General features: G+C 39.5%; 1 protein-coding gene across 11 annotated transcripts in view; it reads left to right on the forward strand.

Annotated features, from left to right (window-relative positions):
* Positions 1-16,656, forward strand: part of LYST (lysosomal trafficking regulator) — a 200,313-nt gene that overhangs the window by 138,049 nt on the left and 45,608 nt on the right. For 8 of the 11 annotated variants that reach the window (XM_045039833.1, XM_045039839.1, XM_045039831.1 and 5 more), the window contains 8 exons: positions 143-219; positions 365-553; positions 3,204-3,349; positions 3,435-3,534; positions 4,742-4,803; positions 6,704-6,759; positions 10,605-10,757; positions 14,197-14,441. In XM_045039833.1, coding sequence (XP_044895768.1) covers positions 143-219; positions 365-553; positions 3,204-3,349; positions 3,435-3,534; positions 4,742-4,803; positions 6,704-6,759; positions 10,605-10,757; positions 14,197-14,441 — 1,028 coding nt within the window. 11 annotated transcript variants of the gene reach the window in all.

Here is a 16,656-nt window from a genome sequence, read left to right on the forward strand (position 1 = left end):
CACCCCTCCCCTGCCCATGCTCTCTCAAAAATAAATAAACATTAAAAAAAATAAAAAATGAAATTAGTTTGTTGGCCTTTGTGCCAGTGTTAAATGATAAACAATTAGTTTTATATTGCATATTATTATCCAAATCTTTTAGGAACAAAAGAAATATGAAACTGAAGAAGGTACGAATAAAGACACCTGGCAGAAAACAGTTAACAATAACCAACAAAGGTAGGATTTTATGTGTTCTAAAAGTCATGCCTCTCTGAATCCACTAGATCTCACACGTACTTTTAGTCTTCAAGTATCATGCTTCCATAGCTCCTTAACGTCCCACTTAGGCTTCACTTACGAGCAGCCTTGCTTGTTTATTTAGTCTCTTTCAGCGTCTGGATTCAAAATCAAAGGATATATCTAAGATCGCTGCAGATATCACCCAGGCAGTATCTCTGTCCCAGGGAATTGAGAGGAAAAAGGTGATCCAGCATATCAGAGGCATGTACAAGGTAGATCTGAGTGCCAGCAGACACTGGCAGGAGCTTATCCAACAGCTGACGCATGATAGGTAAGCAGAGTGGGCCTTTGTTGTTTTCTATGGTGATGGCAGACGCTATTTCCATTTCAGAATAAACGTTCACAGCATTATTTCATTAGGTGAAATATTTTCTGTTTAATCACTTGTGATTTCTTTCATCATGAAATAATGAATCTATATATAATCCTGTAAGAATCTTTTTTTTTTTTTAATTCTTAGGGACAAGGCGGGGGCGGGTGGGCAGGGATACTGAGAAAGCGAGGCATTAGCTCTTCCAGATAATAAAATCTATATGTTGACTTTAATTTTAAAATATAACCTTTGCAGAAGAATAGAGAAATCACTGAAACGGGATAGTTGGGAAATAGATCTTTTTCTAGGTAAGACTTTAATAATAAAACTTAGAAGATGCATCACAGATCATGAAAAGAGGAAAATTAAGGTGTTCTCTAAACTTGGTTAAGATAACTGGTTAGCATGACTTGGGGTGCTAAAATGGACTAAACACTAAAGAAAATTGCAGGTGAGCAAAAGAATTAAATTCATTAAGTTTATAAAGTGGAAGAAAATAGGGCATTTATCAACTCCGATAGATGGATAACTTTTTAAGCTCAAACACAATAGAACAAACTACCAAGAAGAAACAAATAGATTTGAGGGGCACCTGGGTGGCTGAGTCAGTTAAATGACCAACTTCAGCTCAGGCCATGATCTCAAGGTCCGTGAGTTTGAGCCCCGCATCGGGCTCTATGCTGACAGCTCAGAGCCTGGAGCCTGCTTTGGATTCTGTGTCCCCCTTCTCTCTCTCCCCCTCCCCTGCTCATGCTCTATTTCACTCTGTCTCTCAAAAATAAATAAATGTTAAAAAAAAAAAGAAATAGATTTGAGCTTTAATTTTTTCCAGTGTATTTAATAACTATAACAACAGCAACAAAACGAAAATTTATTTTCAGCAAATCAGAATTAACTTTTTTTTACTTTTTTGTAAGTTTATTTATTTTAAGAAAGAGAGAGCACAGAAGGGGCAGAGAGAGAGGGAGAGAGAGAGAATCCCAACCATGCTCCACACTGTTAGCGCAGAGCCTGATGTGGGGCTCGAAACACACGAGCCATGAGATCGTGACCTGAGCTGAAGTCGGATGTTTAACTTACAGAGCCATCCAGGTACCCCCACAGAGTTAATATTTTTATGGTTTTAAAAATTCATGCCAACTTAAAAGTAAATTGTAAGATCTGAAAAGTTTGAGCAAAAGATGTGATTACACTTTTCTACATAAGACAAATAAAATTAATAAACAGGAAAATATTCCATGTGGCCAGAGACTAATTTGATTTTTTAAAACCTTGAAATATTACCATCTTACCATAAAATATGGTACAAGCCATATTTTACCTTTTCTGTTATAAAGTTTTTTAGGTGCTAATACCCAGAGCAGGAAGAAATGTGTATTGCAGCCCATGGTCAGAGGTCCGGTGGCTTTGCACACTTTGACAGCATGTACCAGGAATCCTGTAACCATTTTATTTCTGGCTCCAGTTGTCCTATTTTGGTGATTCTGTCCTAAGGAAAATATTCAAAATATATAAAGGCAGTAAATGTAAAGGTTTTCATCTCTGCATTGTTTATGCTAGTGAATGACCTGGAAACAAGTATATAACAATGGTAAAATTGCTAAATACATTATGATGCACCCCCTCCATGCGTTAGCCATTTTCAATGGTGACAATAAAGATTAAAGTATGTCCAGTGAAAGAAGAAAGGGTATAGAAATGTATATATGTAATAATTATAACTGCAATTTTTAAAAATGAAAAAAAAATAATTTCTACCAGAAAGTGGTATGTTTAGGGTAGTAGGATTAAGGGTGATTTTTTTTCTCTTATCTATGTCTGAAAATATATTCAATACGGTTCTCTATTTTTTCATTTAAAATATTAACTTATTTTGAGGGCGACTGGGTAGCTCAGTTGGTTAAGTGTCCAACTCATGATTTGGGGTCAGGTCATGATCTCACAGTTTGCAAGCTCATGCCCCACATTGGGTCTGCACTGACAGTGCGAAGCCTGCTTAGGATTCCCTCTCTCTCTGTCTCTGTCTCTGTCTCTCTCTCTGCCCCTCCCCCACTCGCATATGCACCCAAGTGCACTCTCTCTCTCAAAATAATTAAACATTTTTTATTAAAAATTAAAATAAAATATTAACTTTTTTTAAACATCTTAAGAAATATGGCTTGTACTACAAAAATGAACCAATTTATTTGTTAGATAGTAGGCAAAATGGGAAATATAGAAACTTAACTTGGAAATGGATTTTTTCTTTAGCCATATTAAGTCCATGTATGCTAAAGCATACATGTTGCTAAAGCAGAGTAGTCATGATATATCTTTTTAAAAATTTATGAGGAAAAAGAAACTAGTGACAGAGTGTGCCTCCAGGCGGGGACTAGAAGGCCGGGGTTTAGGAGCAGAAGGACATTTACTTTTTATATTATTCTATTGTCTATGCTTTCTATCTTATTCTATTGTCTATGTTTATGCACTTCCTAGTCTAATTACGTGAGCAGTTGAGGGTTTTAACTGAATAGATCACTTTTGATTATTTAATTTCTGTAATGATTTTATTTACAGCTCCAAGTACTATAGATTGCCACTTAAAACATTCTTTTATTTCCCCTTGCAGAGTGGCCTGGTATGATCCCCTGTACTATCCAACTTCCTGGCAACTGGATCCAACAGAAGGACCAAATCGAGAGAGGAGACGTTTACAGAGATGTTACTTAACTATTCCAAATAAGTATCTCCTTCGGGATAGACAGAAATCAGAAGGTAATAATGACTTCTTGACTCAGCATCCAAATGTAGCAGATAACTGTAGTTATCAGATAAAGATAATACCTACTTTTTTCCTTAGCAGATGTGGTCAAACCACCACTCTCTTTCCTGTTTGAAGATAAAACTCACTCTTCTTTCTCCTCGACCGTAAAAGACAAAGCTGCAAGTGAGTCTATAAGGTAAGTGTGAATCCATAAGATGTTCTCTCTTTTGTTGAAGGAGTCAGAAAGACTTTAATCGTTTATTGTAGGGGCGCCTGGGTGGCTCAGTCATTTAAGCTCTGATTTCAGCTCAGGTCATGATCTCACGGTTCACGGGTTCGAGCCCCACGTCGGGCTCTGTGCTGACAGCTCAGAGCCTGGAGCCTGCTTCGGATTCTGTGTCTCCCTCTCTCTCTGCCCCTCCCCTGCTCACACTCTGTCTCTCTTTCTCTCTCTCTCTCTCAAAAATAAATAAAACATTAAAAAAAATTTTTTTAAATAGTTTATTGTAGTGTTTGTGTAATATTTGTTTTAGATAATTGCTGGGGTTTTAGGAAAGGCCCTAGATATGGCTCAAGAGAGGACACAGTCGAATGGCTAAAATCCAAAAGGAAAAGACATCCTCGATGGCGAGGACTCACTGGGCTTCAGTCACCGTGCTCTGGCCCTTGTCTGCACGTGTGTGTGTATCTTGGCAGTTGACTGGTCCTAAGGTCTCTGTGAAATGGGTATGGTTTCTGCATGACGCCATCTAACGGTGACTGAACGTCCAAATTTTAGTTCCTCGTCTTACTACATGTCTGATCTTGGGCAAGTTACTTAGCCTTCCTGTGTCCATGTCCGTATCTGTTACATGAGGAAGGGAATAACGCCCAAAGTACCGGAGTATTGTTGAGTTTTAAATGGGTCCTTGTATGTTAACGACAGGTTATCATTATGACACTAATGATAATTGCCCTGCCCGTTTATTAGATGAAAACCTGAGATTCGAAGGAGGTGAGTTCCTTGTCTAAAGAGGAGAAGAACTTTTCTGAGTCTAAATCCCGTTTTTCCTAGAATACTAGGATGCTTTCATGTGTTTGAAATACCAGAGGCATGACCCAATGTTTGCATAATTACTAGAAAATACAAAATATTAAAGTTTCTCCTAAAAAACTGAATGCCTATATCCTGTATACATGGCACAGGAATTCCGAGCCTTCTCTAAAAATTTCATTTTCTCCTCTACCAGAATGTTAAAATACAAGATAATATTTTCATGTGGGTTTAGGCAAGACGTCTCATGCTTTTGAAACTCTAGTGTGCTGGGCTGAAATCTTTAACTAGATAAATAAAGCTTATACTACATACTTTCTAAAATTGGTCAAAACATTTAATCATAGTAATTTTATATATGTTTTGACAGAGTGAATCGAAGATGTATCAGTGTTGCACCGTCTAGAGAGACAGCTGGTGAGCTGTTACTAGGTAAGTCACATTTTGAAGAGTTTTACACATATTCACCCTGCCTTATTTTATTCTTAGACAATTTGAAGCATTGTTTGGCAGAATGCCATTGAATCAAATAAACTCTCTCTAACATCACATCAGTAATTTTGCCTTAACATTATATGACTTATAAATGTCAGGAAGTGGCAATCTTCTTTTCTAAAAAGCACATGAATAGCCTTTTAATTTTTATAAAGTTGACTTTTTTCATAAGTACACATTTTTGTATTTAAACATTCCTTTTATTATATATCAAATTTGATTTTTAAAGTGAGGAATTATTGATATACTCACATGCCTACTGTTTTAAAAGATATACCTGTGCATAAGAAATATATCCACCCTGAGATAGGTCATAATTTATACTCCCTATTGTGCTTCTGAGAGAAAGGCCAAGGTTGTCAATCCTTGGATATCTGTATGATTACATTCAGTGAGAAATCTTTTCCTCAAGATATGAGGGAATAAAGTTGTACCACTAGATCTCTGTTCCCTTAAAGAACTAATTTGTATTTGTATACTACAGGCCAGTTGTTTTCTTAAAGCCTGGTCTCCAGGCCAGGAACATCAGCATCACATGGGAACTTCTTAGAAATGCTCATTCTTGGGCCCCGGCCCACACCTATCGAGTCAGAAACTCTCTGGCACCCCAGCAATCTGCATTTCATGAGCCCTCCAGCAATTCTGATGTACCCTCCAACTTGAGAGTCGTAGACTGAAGCTACAGCCTCCAAGGCTCAACATGCAGAGCTTCAGGCTGGCCAGGACTAAGCACTGTGGTCACAGGGATGCAAGTGATTCCCTTCTCTGAGCCAACAGTGCTCAGTGCTCACGGGTGACCGGCACACAGGGCGGAGCCCCAGAGAAATTCCCACCATTTGGATACGTGGTGTAGAGACATGTGCTAACACAGCCAGCCTATAAAGCAGAGAAAACTGGGGGCTGTCTTCTAAGGTCTATTCTGCCCTATTGAGTGTTTAAATAAAAATTAAGTCTTCCTCTTAGACTAGAAAATTTGTTTACAAGTTGACTTCAGTTAATGTGTGAGAAAATAAAATTAATGTATTAGTCATACAAGAAGAGTACCAATAATAAATGGCCAACATTTTTTTAACACTGAGTGCCAAACACGGTTATAAGCATTTTACATACATTCTAATTTAATTCCCACATTAACCCTGTGAAATAAAGTCCTCTTCCTCCACTCCTCTTTTAAAAAATTATTTTAGGGATTTTTGTTTTGTTTTGAGAGAGAGAACATACGTGTGTACGTGAGTGCGGTCAGGGAAGGTGCAAAGCAAGAGGGAGAGAAAGAATCCCAAGCAGGCTCCACACCGTCAGCACAGAACCTGACACGGGGCTTGATCTCCCCACCATGAGATCATGTCCTGAGCCGAAATCAGGAGTCAGACGCTTAACTGAGCCACCCAAGCACCCCACACCCCCTTTTTTTTTATTAAGTAAAGACACAAAGAGGTTAAACAACTTGCCCAAAATCTCATGGATACCATTAAAAAATATTTATTGAGGGGCGCCTGGGTGGCTCAGTCAGTTAAGCATCTGACTTCAGCTCAGATCATGATCTCCCAGTTCGTGAGTTCGAGCCCCGCATCAGGCTCTGTGTGCTGACAGCGCAGAAACTAGAGCCTGCTTCAGATTCTGTGTCTCCCTCTCTCTCTGCCCCTCCCCCACTCATGCTCTGTCTCTCTCTGTCTCTCAAAAATAAACATTAAAAAATATATATTTATTGAGTGACAGGAACTGTTTCTGGGTGTTGGGATTTTAATTCAGGCCAATTGATTCCAGAGGTCATATTTGTAATCAAAAATGATAATAGTGCACATATAGTTTTAAACTCATATCCCATTACTTTCTATAGGTAAATGTGGAATGTATTTTGTGGAAGATAATGCTTCTGATACAGTTGAAAGTTCGGTGAGTAGAGGCTTACGTTTGCACCTATATAAACCTAGACAAATTCCCAAAATGTATAAATTCGTTATAACTGGCAAACAGGTAGAACTAGGAGAGTTCATGTATTGTCACTCTGGTGTGCAGATTGGTCTTAATTCCAAACTTTTTCTTTTAAAGATATTTTTAAAAAGACCATACCATCTCCTCTGGCTTACAGTCTGACCTCATAGCAGTTAGTATTATGATTTAGATTCTGATGTGCTCCTGTTAAAACAGCGAGCAAAGGGGAAAAAGAGAGAGAGAGAGAGAGAGAGAGAGAGAGAGAGAGAGAGAGAGAGAGAGACAAACCAAGAAACAGACTCTTAACTATGGAGAACAAACTGATGGTACCAGAGGGGAGGTGGGAGGGGGGGGATGGGGGAAATAGGGGATGGGGATTAAGGAGGGCACTTGAGATGGGCACAGGGGCTGTAGGAACAGTTGAATTAGTATATTGTAAATTAAAAGAAAAACTTTAAAAACTATTTTAAAAGATAAAATGAAAATGAAAACAATAAAGTGCTCCTATTATTTTAATTAATTTATTTAATTTATTCCTTCTATCACTGTTCTCAGTAGCAACAAAAAACTACTCCCTGCCACCCCCAATTCACTATCAAATATATTTACCTTCACAAAGAAAGGAAAATGTTGTATAATTGAATAGCTTAACTAATCCTGATAGTCACATGTCTTGGTATCATAATTTTTATTCTACTGGAAGTACTGATATAAATCAGAAAATTACAGAAATGACTCTTAGCTCACATATTTTGTGTGTATATATATATATATATATATATTCACATATTTTTATCCATCTGAATCAGTTTGTAGGCCATTGAAATATTGTTTAGAGATCCCCATAGTAAGAGAAATAGGCTTTTTGTTTCAGAAAATTTCTAAGACCAGGAATTCCTAAAGATATACTAAATAAGAATACATGTGGTTTAATAGTGAATACATATTTTATTTCAAAAAATAATGAGCTAAAACATAAAATTTTGCTGTAAAATAAATAATATGAAAAAAGTCATGAAAATATTTAATATAGCCCCCAAAATTGAGTAGGCATTCTTTAGTGTGATTTACGTAGCAATTGCCACAGCATTTATCCCAGCTAGTAAAAGCGTGGTCACATTATTTTTCAAGATGTCTCTTTTTAGCAACCAGGGAACTTAATAGTTGATACACGAGCCAACACTTTTCTGGATCCAAAAGATGACATTTCCCCCTTTTAAAACTCTCCTAAAAATACTCTTGTTTTTTAATAGTTTGAAAGATCCTTCTTTCCTCTGCTTTTATAATATTTGTTTCTACTTTCTATGTGACATTTGCTGTCTTGCATTTTATTTTTTTAATGTGTATTTTTAATGTGTATTCATTTTTGAGACAGAGAAAGAGCACAGGCAGGGGAGGGGCAGAGACAGAGGGAGACACAGAATCCCAAGCAGGCTCCAGGCTCTGAGCTGTCTGCACAGAGCTCGACACGGGGCTCAAACTCAAGAACATTGAGATCATGACCTGAGCCAAAGTCGGACACTTAACCGACTGAGCCACCCAGGCGCCCCTGCTGTCTTGCCTTTTAAATGTTTGTACAAGTATCTTGTGCCCCCTTTTCAGCTTACACAGATGTATTTCATGCAGAGCACTTAGCAGAGCACCTTGCTCGTAGATGCTTAATTAACATCTGCTGAACTGAATGAATGAACGGATATGGAAGCACAATAAGAAGGAGTTCAGTTTTATATATGAGAATATTACATTTTCATTAAAGAGTTTAATTTCATTTGTAATTATCTACTACCCCTACTTCTAAAAGTCAGTTGGGATCTAGCACAATAGTATAGCACACATACAACAGAGCAATTCAAATTTTAAAAATTTCAAATAAGATTTTAGAAGGATGAAGAGCCTGGGATAAGGTAGTCATTGCAATCGCTTTCTAAATTTCGCTCTGAGCCCCTGTTCCAACACAACAGAGAAAGTCAATGCAGTTTTCCAAAAGGGAAAATTGAGGAAAACAAACCAACCTCGGATGCAGGTTAATTTGACGCGATAAATCCTAACTAGTTTCAAACTTTGGTAGGAGCTTTTACCATGATTTTTCTATTAAAAGCATTGAGTAACATAATTCGCATATTCAACTGCAATTTACAAAAGATTTAGACAAATTGTTTTAAAAGTTTTCTTCATTTTGTACTTTGAGAAGGGCCCAGTGATGGTAAAAAAAAAAAAATATGGGACCTATGGAGGTGCCTAGGTGGCTCAGTTGGTTGGGTGGCCGACTTCAGCTCAGGTCATGATCTCACAGTTCGTGAGTTCCATTCCCACGTAGGCTCTGTGCTGACAGCTCAGAGCCTGGAGCCTGCTTCGGATTCTGTATCTCCCTGTCTCTCTGCCCCTCCCCCACTCACATTCTGTCTTTCTCTCTCAAAAATAAATAAACATTAAAAAAAAAAAAAAAAGTATGGGACCTATGGCCCCTAACCCCTCATTCTAAAATGTAGAGATCTGTTGAGGGAGGCTAGGATCAATGCTGTCAGGGAGATCCAGCCTTCTGGTGGCCACTTATCTTTTCCTTCCTTCTGCTGACCACATAGGAGAGGAACATAGCTACTTGGTGCGTGCTGATCTGTGAGCTTAGTCAATGGGGCTGAATTTGCAGGAGAGTGCTTTGCCTTTCCCGGAAGGTTCAGAGGCATGGGGACTATGTGTCATCGCTGAGGAGCTCCCAGGCCATGCCCTTAAGCTCATTTTTAACCCAGACCCATGTGAGGGAGGGCAGACCCACATGTGAATTTTCAGGGAGAGGCTTGTTTTCTATTCTTCACCCAGTCCCCGGGCCAGAAGAGACAGGCTCCTGCTTGTTCCTCTTTACTGATGGACACATGTGTTTGTCTGTCATCAGGAAAATGTCCCTTAATGGTTTTAGATTTCTGAAGTACGTTCACTTCCATACTCTGATCCAGAGAACTCCAAGGCCTCATCTGCTTTCTTCAAGTGGATATTAACCTAAGTCACTAAGTTTCTAAAGCTGGGGTGTGTGCATATGTGCGTGTGCATGTGGACGCACAGCCAGCCTACCCCAGTATCCCTTCTACCTCACTGCTGTTTTTCAAATTTCTTGTTATTTTTGGCTCCTGGGGATTTCACTTTCCCTTACGTCCCGCCAGCTCACAGCTTTAAAAGAAGTCTGTCTGAAAAGATTACATGTTGTGTGATTCTAACCACATGACATTCTGCGAAGGGAAAGCTATGAGATGGTAAAAAGATCAGTGACTGCCAGGAGCCTGAGGGGGAGGGGCGGGTGAGTAGGTGGGGCACAAGGGAACTCTGTAGGATCCTGTAAGGGTGGACGCATTTCAGTAAACATTAGTCAAAACCCATGGGACCATAACACCAAGACTGAACCCTAATGCAGACTGTGGACTTCAGTTAAGAATAATGTATTCAGTATTGGCTCTACAGTTATTACAAAGGCACCAGGCTAATCACACTAATGGGAGATGTTAATCACAGGGAAATTCTGAGCTTGGGCCAGGAATACATGGGGGCTCTCTACACTCTCTGCTCAGTTTTCTGCAAACCTAAAACTGCCCTACAAAATAAAGCCCATATTTCTTTAATTCCTTAACGTTTATCCAGTATTCTGAAGTGTTTCGTGGTTGGGGAGGGAGGGGTCGGGGGTGGCTCAGGGAATCTTATCTGCCGTCTTGCCACAAAAGGAAGACATTTTCATTTTCAGATTTTTAAAAATCTAAAATTGCAGTGATCATTTATATTTCATGTAAAGCAAACAGTTTCATTTCTTTCCTTTGTCTCAGAGCCTTCAGGGAGAGTTGGAACCAGCATCATTTTCCTGGACATATGAAGAAATTAAAGAAGTTCACAAGCGTTGGTGGCAGTTGAGAGACAATGCCGTAGAAATCTTTTTAACAAATGGCAGGACACTCCTGTTAGCATTTGATAACACCAAGGTAAATTCAGCTTTGTGAACAGATATACATAGTTTTGAAATTATCATGGGACCGGTGTAACTGGACTCATACTGATTTTATGAAGGTTTAATCTATTTAAACTTTGATTCCCTGTTTCTAACAGCAAATAAAAATTGCCTTATTTCTTAGTCCCAATGACAGCGATCCCTTGGCCATATTAGAATTATTTTTGTTCTTCAAAACTGTATTAAATTCGGATGCTCCAAAGTGACTATCTGTAAAAAGTAAATGAACGCGTAATGACCTGAGAAGAGTAATTTAAAATCTTTTTTTTTTTTTCAACGTTTATTTATTTTGGGGACAGAGAGAGACAGAGCATGAACGGGGGAGGGGCAGAGAGAGAGGGAGACACAGAATCAGAAACAGGCTCCAGGCTCCGAGCCATCAGCCCAGAGCCCGACACGGGGCTCGAACTCACGGACCGCGAGATCGTGACCTGGCTGAAGTCGGACGCTCAACCGACTGCGCCACCCAGGCGCCCCATGAGAAGAGTAATTTAAACTTGAGAGTAGGTTCTGTTGTTTCCAAACCCTTTCTGAACCCCCACATCCTTTCAGCTGCCACTTAGAAAAGCTTTTGGAAAAAGTTGTGTGGACTCGTTGCTTCGAGTTCTCTTTTGAAATGCTCCAGTCACATTTTCTTCTCACTACCTCGCCTATAACTTCTCTGGTCGGGGTTACTAGTGACCTCCATGTCACTATACCCTACGGTCATATTTCTTAGTCCGCATTTTACTTGATCTATCAGCAGCATTTTTTAAAAATTTCTATTTCAATATTTATTTTTGAGAGAGAGAGAGAGAGAGCGCGCACGCACAAACGGGGGGAAGGGCAGAGAGAAGGAGACCCAGAATCCAAGGCAGGCTCCCGGCTCCCAGCTGTCAGCACAGAGCTTGACCAAGCATTTCACACCGATGGTTGTTTTCTCTCTCTTAAAAAAAATAACCCTCCCCACTAGGTTTCTGGGCCATGACTTTCCCTCAGCTCTTCTTCTGGCTCAAGGCCATTCCTTCTCAGTCTTCTTTGCTGATGCTTCTCCGAGGGTCTCAGGGCTCGTGCCACGGACCTCTTCCCATCCGCTCTTGTGACTTTAAATCCTACCTGTATTGTAACAACTTTCAAATTTGTATCACTACCCAAACATCTCCCAGGAATGCTCTGTACTTGGTATCTCCGTCTAGAGGTCAAACTGGCATCTCAAATTTAACATATACAGTCTGCGGCCATACCACCCTGAACACACCCAAATTAAACGTATACAAAACCGAACTTCTAATCTCCGTGCCCCAAAATCTCTCTGCAGTTTTCCTCATTTCAATAGATGACAACTCTAATCTTTCTGATTGCCCAGGCCCAAACTTTTTGGATTATCCTAGACTCCTCTCATTCTTTCATGCCCCGTACCTACTCTATCAGTCCTGCTGACTCTTCCCTCAAAATCCATCCAGAATCTGACCACTTAACACAGCTGCCTACCATCCTGGTCTGAGCCACCATCATCTTTTGCCTAAATCATTACCGTGGACTCTAACTGTCCTCCCTGCTTCCACACTCCCCCTTCTTTCAAGCTATTCTCAGCACAATGGCTAAGGTATGGGGGCTCATGCCATCCTCCTGTCAAAACCCTCCGATCACTTCCTGTGCCACTTGGTTAATGCCAAGGTCCTTGTAATAGCTGAATGAGGCGCTGAGTAATCTGGTATCTTGTTATCTAACTCACCTTTTCTATTATTCTATCCACAATAACTTTATTTACCTTGACCAGGCACACTGATGCCTCAGGGCCTTTGCACTTACTGGTCCCTGGAATGTTTTTCCTTTTTGAAATCCACATGATTCAGTTGCTTGCTTTTTCAGGCTCCATGATCAAATGTCTCCTTATCAAAGAGACCTTCTCTGACTGCTCTGTTAATAAAATAGCAACCCCTCTGTCACTCTTACCCCCAAGTCTCCTTTTCTTTGCTCTGTTTTTCTCTGTTGGACTTAATAACACCCAGCATTGTCTCCAAAAAAATGTAAGTGCTTTGTTAAGTGTTGTGACTGCAGCAGCTTGAACACACTGGTATGTAGGTGCTTGATAAATATTTGCCGTATGAATGAATGCTTCCCTTTTCTTGCAGAGTTTGGTTTGCAATCTGTCCTAAATTCCCTTCTATCAACCTTAGCTTTAGAAGTTGGCAGCCTTCAGATTTAAACCACAGGTTTTGGGGTTTTGTTTGTCTTCCCTTGAGCCTATTCTTTTTTTCTTTTTTTTTTAATTGTGATAAAAAAATATGTAAAATAAAATGTTAACCATTTTATTTTACAATTTCAAATGTATTTAACATTTCAAATGTTAACCATTTGAAGTGCTCAGTACATTCACATTGTTGTGAAAGAGATTCGAGGTGTAGATTCTTCAACACGCTGCAGTCTTGCCTGTCCCAGACCGTAGCTACATTTTCTCGTTCTCCTCGTTAACTTTCGGTCCTGTCTCTGGTTAGCCACATCTGTGGCTCTCATTCCTATGCCTGAAGCATATACACATTTAAGATGGATATTTCAAATTTGTTTTAAGTAAAGGCCTGGATTGTCTGTGTTTTTTTCCATGTATTACCAATCATCATTTAATTGCCTTAGAAAAAAATCAGATTACCTTTTTCTGTGACAAGTTTTGTGAATTTCGAAAAAAAAGAAAAAAGTTTATTAGTTTTCAATCAGTAGTGAACATCAAATATCTTGTTTCACATAGGATGTTTTATTTCATTCTCATGAAATAAATATTATCATTCCCATATTATAGATGTGGTAACTGTAGCACAAAGGTTTTAGGCTAGGAATCGGGCCACGTCTGTCTAATTAAGAAGACCATGCTCTTTGGGGCACCTGGGTGGCTCAGTTGGGTAAGCGTCTGACTTCAGCCCAGGTCATGGTCTCATAGTTTGTGGGTTTGCCCCGCATCAGGCTCTGTGCTCTGAGCCGGCTCAGAACCCGGAGCCTGCTTTGGATTCTGTGTCTCCCTCTCTCTGACCCTCTCTCTCAGCCCCCCTTTCAAAAATAAATAAACATTAAAAAAGGAAAAAGAAGACCGTGCCCTTTCTATGATATCATGTTGCATTTATTTAGTCATTTATTTCACTAGGGTTCTTCTTCATCGTTTATTGATTTTTTTTTTTTAGGATCTGCATATGAGTGATTTTTCTATACAGACTTTTTCTTACCTTCTTATTAACTAATTTCTTCGGCAGCAAAACATAATGGTTAGGAGCCCAGCCTTTGGGGGAAGATCCAGAGATGAATCTCAGTTCCCCCGGCAGTTGGTGTTAATTGGGCAACGAGTACTTTCTTTGTGGACTTGGGATTAGTAACGTGCATAATCTTTGGAGAAAAGGTTCAATAGCCTAAAACAAAACCTGGCTTGTTTTCCCCTTCCTTTGCAGGTTCGTGATGACGTGTACCACAGTATACTAACAAATAACCTCCCTAATCTCCTGGAATATGGCAACATCAACGCTCTGACAAATTTATGGTATACTGGACAAATTACGAATTTTGAATATTTGACTCACTTAAACAAACATGCCGGCCGATCCTTCAACGATCTCATGCAGTATCCAGTGTTCCCGTTTATACTTGCTGACTATGTTAGTGAGACCCTTGACCTCAGTGATCCCTCAGTCTACAGGTAACTAAACACATCATCACCTTTACCTTTGTTTATATGCTATCTTTGTTTCATTGAAGTCCTACTGGAATTTTCAACCATGCACCAATATAGAATGAATATACAATGAGCTCCATCTGTCCATCACAACTCGACAGTTACGAAGATTTTTGCCAAACTTGTATCATCTTTTTTTTCCCTTTTTAAGACAAATCACAGACATCTTGTCATGTTACTCCTGTGTTCTTCAGTACACATCTCCTTAAGAAAAAAGAGAATGTTCTGTTACTTGCTACGTTACAGTGCCATTACCATATCTAAGAAAATTTACTATCATTTCATGACGTCATCCAATACCCAGTTCATTTTCCTATGTCCCCCAGTATATTAAACACGTCTTTTTATAGTTGATTTGTTTATATCAGGCTCAAAAACACCTTTCGTTGCTCTGCCTCTAAAGACATATGTCTAGAATAAGCCTTTGTTTTTTTGTATGTTTTTCTCTTTTTTCCTAACATTGATTTGTTGAAAAAAAACAAAACAAAACAGGTCTTTTATCTTGTAGGATATCCCCCTTTCCCGCGTTAGTATTTAGCTTCTTCTTTAGCCTCTGTATTTCCTAGAGACTGGAAGTTAGCGCTAAAGGCTTGCTTAGATTAAGGTTCAACTTTTTTTGGCAAGAATCTTTTATAGGTGATGGTGTGAACTTCACATTGCCCTGTATCAGGAGACATATGATATCCCACTGGAGTGATGCTCAGATTGATCCAGAGGTTCAGGCTTCCACTGAACTTGTTTCTGTCATTGCTGATTATTTCTGGAGTCATTTATTTCACTAGGGGTTACAAAATGGTGATTTCCTATTCTCTCATTTCCTCCACATTTTTTAAAAGAAGACATATAAGATGAGTGTGGGATATTTGTTGTGTCAGAAAGCAAGGAAACTAATGCAGTCTTGTCAGAAGGATTTGGGGGCCATATTTGCATACCCAAGTTCATTGCAACATAATTCACCACAATCATGTAGGGGAGGCAACCCAAGTGTCTGTCTGTGGATGGATGGATGGATGGATGGATGGATGGATGGATGGATGGATGGTTGGATGGCTGGCTGGCTGGCTGGCTGGCTGGCTGGGGGAAATGCGGTATATACGTGCAGTGGAATGCTGTTTTGCCTTAAGAAGGAGAGAGTGGGGGCGCCTGGGTGGCACAGTCGGTTAAGTGTCCGACTTCAGCCAGGTCACGATCTCGTGGTCCGTGAGTTCAAGCCCCGAGTCGGGCTCTGGGCTGATGGCTCAGAGCCTGGAACCTGTTTCCAATTCTGTGTCTCCCTCTCTCTCTGCCCTTCTCCCGTTCATGCTCTGTCTCTCTCTGTCCCAAAAATAAATAAATGTTGAAAAAAAAAAATTAAAAAAAAAAAAAAAAAAAAAAGGAGAGAGTGTCACCTGCTACAACATGGATAAGCCTTGGGGACATTGTGCTAAGTGACAAATACTGAGTGATTCCACTTATGTGAGTTGCCTAAGGTCAACAGACTGAGAAGCAGATAGTGGAATGGTGGTTGCTGGGGTCAGGGATGAACAGCGGATGGGGAGGGGGGGAGTTGCTCAGTGGGTATAGAGGTTTGCAAGATGAAAAAGTTTTAGACATCTGTTAAACAACAATGTAAATATGATCAACGCTATTGAGCTGCATACTTGGGGAATGTTAGGATTGTAAATTTTGCATTGCGTGTTTTTTACCACAGTCAATAGAAGTAAAGGAATCAGGAGCCAACCATAAGTGGATCTCACTGCCAAAGATAGCACAATCTGAGCATCGGAAAGAATAATGACTACAATCAATTAAAACACATTTAAGTAAAAAGAACACTTAAGTTAATAATGATACTTTTTTAAAGGCCCCCCCCCCCCCAGACAAGTTTGCTGGTCACCATTGGACCTAGTTATGGGCACCAATTCCTTACTTTTGAAATTTGTCAAACGAAGCAAAAGAATTAAGGAGCACCTGGCTGGCTTAGTCAGAGGAGCATGTGACTCTTGATCTCGGGGTCATGAGTTCGAGCCTCACGTTGCAGGTAGAGATTACTAAGGAAATAAACTTCAAAAAAAAATTTTTCAAATAAGTAAAGCAAAAGAATTAAGCATTTATCCTGCCTTTTATGAATGGTCTACATTTTAGAGTAACCAAATAGTCTTTGTTGATAAGGAAATATTTAGTTTAAAAAAAAAATTCT

Source organism: Felis catus, chromosome D2 (genome assembly GCF_018350175.1).
Source record: "Felis catus isolate Fca126 chromosome D2, F.catus_Fca126_mat1.0, whole genome shotgun sequence".
Taxonomy (NCBI): domain Eukaryota; kingdom Metazoa; phylum Chordata; class Mammalia; order Carnivora; family Felidae; genus Felis; species Felis catus.